The sequence below is a fragment of the Camellia sinensis genome, chromosome 3 (genome assembly GCF_055761805.1).
Source record: "Camellia sinensis isolate YWXY chromosome 3, ASM5576180v1, whole genome shotgun sequence".
In the NCBI taxonomy this organism is placed as follows: domain Eukaryota; kingdom Viridiplantae; phylum Streptophyta; class Magnoliopsida; order Ericales; family Theaceae; genus Camellia; species Camellia sinensis.
In genome coordinates, this window is record NC_138963.1 from 186,753,451 (window position 1) to 186,757,680 (window position 4,230).

The 4,230-nt window shown below is 31.3% G+C and overlaps 1 protein-coding gene across 1 annotated transcript; it reads right to left on the reverse strand.

The window, feature by feature from the left end:
• Positions 1–633: 633 nt before the first annotated feature.
• LOC114304275 (blue copper protein-like) lies at positions 634–3,512 on the reverse strand. The gene is made up of 2 exons (XM_028249445.2): positions 2,111–3,512; positions 634–1,253 (listed from the first exon to the last, which is right to left on the reverse strand). Exons 1-2 carry the CDS (start codon positions 2,274–2,276, stop codon positions 841–843), a joined length of 579 nt encoding a protein of 192 aa, XP_028105246.2. The 5' UTR covers positions 2,277–3,512; the 3' UTR covers positions 634–840.
• Positions 3,513–4,230: the final 718 nt, after the last annotated feature.

The window sequence follows — 4,230 nt, forward strand, 5'->3', positions numbered from 1 at the left end:
GACTTGATCGTCGGAGTGCCCCTGGGTTGACGAGCCACCGCCGGAATCTCTTCTTTCTGTTGCAGGTTGTTTGGACTTAACGTATTCTATCGGTGTTGTCCAGTTGAATACTAAGTTGACAGTGTGGTCAGAAATTGACACACAAATTAATTAACTTTTTATTTTAGTTTTGCTCAATAAGGCTTGTTAATTTTTATTTTTTTTTCGTATCATTAAAAGGAAAAAAAAAAAAACTTCAATGATATTGTGCCTTCATTAACATGTGGTATAATTATAATAAAACACTAAATAAGAAGGGTGAATCTTACAATGCAATATGATAATTACTGAATGTGTTACATTGATAATTATATTTGCATGGTTTGGTTCACCCACATAATGCCACTACTGCTTTAAGTTTTTCTTCACTATTTTGAAGAAATTGCAATTCTTTTCAAAAAATAATTATAAATCTATGAAAAAAAAATTATGATTTAATTATTAATATTTATAAAACTTATCATTGAGGTGAATTTTTTTTTTTTAAATACATTTAATGGTAATTTCTTCTAACTTTTTATATTAGAATAATGAATTCTAATTTCTAACCAATTACAATAATTAACTTGATTATTCCCATAACAAACGAAAGAGTAGGGTATGAGGCAATGAGCCTAATCATGCACCATAATCATCAATATTCCCACATGACAACAAATAACCTACTCAATCATAACAGCACTAAAATCTCAATACAACCGAAAACAGAGAGAAAAAGAGAAACGTGAAGAGAGAGAGAGAGAGAGAGAGAGAGAGCACTGCCTCTATCCTGGCTAGAGCAACAACCCACCCTTGCCAAAATTACGAAAGAATAAACCTAAACAATGAAACCAAAGTAACCATCACCACAGCTACAAAAGGAGGGAGAAGAGTTCCCGATGAAGACGAAGCCGAGCGCGTTGGTGTTGTAGTGGTGGTTGGTGTTGTAGTGGTGGTTGGCGTTGCCGGAGTGGTGGTTGTTGGAGAAGGGGTGGTGGTGGAAGGCGGAGATCCGGAGGGTGTAGTGGTGGAGGCGGCAGTGACGGTGACAGATAGCTTCATGCCACTGCCACAGTGACCAACTACACCACATATGAAGTAACGAGTCCCGGTGGCCTTGAGAGGAATGCTGGTGGACCCACTACTGTCTGTGTTGATCGCATTGCCTACTGTGCAAGACTTGTAGTCGCTTCCACTCACTTCATCTACGGTGTGCCCACTTCCATAATTGAACACTACCACCCAAAAAAAAAACAAAAAACAAAAAACAAAAATTTATTACATATTGGTAACTATAAAATTTATGATCAGTTCTAAAAAAATATGAGCGATTTCGGATGATCATCTCATCATGATTTATAAAATGAATAGTTTAGATCAAAGTGAGTTTAGAATGAGCTCACGATAAGACATTCGGACGTAAAGATGATAAATGAATCAAACAACTCAAATTCAACTCATCATGTTTAACTCGTTAAAATCTCATTCTCAAGTTTGAATGGTCAATTGTCCGTTCGACTTGGTTCAATAAGTCTAAAACTATATAAAAATCCTAAGCGACTTGAACTCGGCTCGACAAAAACTTGTTTGAGATCAACTCGAAAGTTTAAAGAACCAACTTTAAATAAATTTTGAAACTCATTAAAATTACCAAACCAAATTTAAATAATTAATTGTTTGGCTCATTTGACTTGTATATCACCCCTAATTAGACGAGTCCGACTGGTTTTGTGGTTAGGAAAGAAGCCACTTAGGATTATATGCTTTTTGTTAGAGTGCTGATATACAATCAAAAATTGTAGACATAGTGTTATAGAATTATGAAATTATCACTTTAATAAAAAATAAAAATAAAAATCATTTTAAATATCATACTTTTCGTAAATTATTTTGTATAAAAATTTTGGAACAATATGTCTCTAGTATACTCTTCACACAATCGCATAGTAAGATTTTTATATTTTGAAATTTCCATCCGACCATGTGAATGGAAGAGAGATTTTAGAGATGGAGAATTGAGTTTTTGTGACATTATTAATACATGTTTATTAAGAATAACATTGTTTGGGGGGAGGGAGATAAAAGAACTTACTGAGGCTGTCACCAACAGTGAAGGTCTTGCCACTAGTCCAGGTGCTGTAATCAACACCAATAGCCCATCCACTCGAGTCCCCTACTGTGTAAACTGTGGCCAAACTTGGCACAGCTGAACACAATACTATGACCAAACACACTATTCCCACACAAGAACTTGCCATATTCTGTGTATTTGTGTCTCTGTATCAGAGAGAGAGAGAGAGAGAGTTGATTTTAATAATAAATGGGAAGAGGGTGCTCCTTAAATAGCGGTATAAAAGGCGTTTGGGGGTAAGTACTTGGGGGTTGATTATTCAGTAATTTAAGAATGCGGTTATCTAAGTATTTTATTTAATATGATTAGTAAAAAATTTAAAATATTAATTATTTATATTAAATAATTGAAAAATATAAGAAATATAATGAATTATGATTGATAAAAAAATATAATTAAATAATATTTTGAGATACTGAATAATTTTCTAAGCAGTTGTTTGGCTCACTTTAACAAATTATATTATTTATTCTCTTTTGGGGACTAGAAACATATGATTACGCACCTTGCCGAGTGAACCATATGTACACACGTGTACCGGATGATCAACGGCCATAACTATTTCACAATACTATGGGAGGCACAAGTAATATTATTTGTATGTTTCAGTATTATTAATGAAATAATTTAATATTATAAGTGACATAATTAAAAAGGAAAAAAATTAGTTATAATTAAAATCACGTGAGATATAGTCAAACAATTTTTTTGATCATAACTAATATCATAATGTATTATAACTAATAACAAGTAAATCATAACTATTGACTCAAAAATCGTAACCAAATATGCATATGGTACATTACAATAATATCAATTTAATTGATATGATTTTGTAGAATATATAAATATCATTTGTTATTTTTTCTAATTATATGAATCGCTTAGGTAATTTTTATTTGTTTGCATAGATTATATCAATCAAAAAAATGCCTTGAAATGATGATCTAATCTAAAATCCTAATTATATAGCTCAAAAACTACCCAGAATAATTGAATAACCATTAGAAAACAGCTGATATTAACTAGTTCTTTCTAATTAATTTTTCATTTTATATAACAAATTTGTTTTATGAAAAATTAACTAATTTTTTTTTCCTACTACACTTGGTTGTCCAACTAAAAAAAAAAAAAAAAATCTCACTACATCCTTAATCACCAACAAACCAAATAGATTAATGAAGATTAGAAGCAACACAAATTTAAAATATTAAAAAGTATGATTCATTCCAAAATAAACTCTTTTAATACTGGGACTACACCTACCTGTGTGAGTTAGTAAGTACACATAATTCCATTAAAGTGTAGAGTTGTAAAGGACCTGATCAAGTCCATTGGGGAATGACTTGAGTTGAACTCTATACCTACTGCTCAGAAGCCCCAACAAAAGTGGGTGTGTTAATTTAATTGGAACATGGTTGTTGAAAATGGTTTATCCCATAGTATGTAGTTATGATGTTTTAGAAAGTTTTTTTTGGGTAGGTTCAACCAGCTGTGTAAAGCACATTAAAAGGGCTTCAAAAAGATGCATGTGCACCGCAATGCAATGCAATGCTTTTAAATTAAGCTAAAGAGATGACTAATTATTTCCCCCCATAATTATTGTCTTCCAATAATAGATTGAGAATGAAGAAAAGCAAAGTAAAGTTAATGTCATTTTTTGTTTTTTTGTTGTTGTTGTTAGTTTATTTCCGATCAAATATTGATATATAAATTAAAAAAATATATCAACCTAAAACACAGTACCTATTAAAATGATATTTAGTTAACAAAATAATACTGTTATATCATTCTAATAACAAATTATATATAGATAATATTTTCTCTTTGAATTATTGAACACAATAAATAGATAGACGTCATTATGATGCAGATTAGTGAAACAGCTTAATTTTTTTTTAAAAAATCAAATATACAAAATACTCGATAAAATAAATATTTTAAGTTATCAAAACAAGACCCTAATTAACTCAGGTCCAAAGGTAAGCCTTCTATGTTTTATTGGGCTGTTGGTGACGCATTGGGTTCAGCCAACTGCCCCACTTTGCTACCTACTCCAATTCTCTTCTGCTGCTAATTTA

Bases quoted from the DNA above. Each gene is read 5' to 3' on its own strand.
- LOC114304275 (XM_028249445.2), bottom strand. From the start codon at position 2,276: ATGGCAAGTTCTTGTGTGGGAATAGTGTGTTTGGTCATAGTATTGTGT. The intron at 1,254-2,110 runs GTAAGTTCTTTT...TTTGGGTGGTAG, and splicing joins CACTGTTGGTGACAGCCTCA to TGTTCAATTATGGAAGTGGG.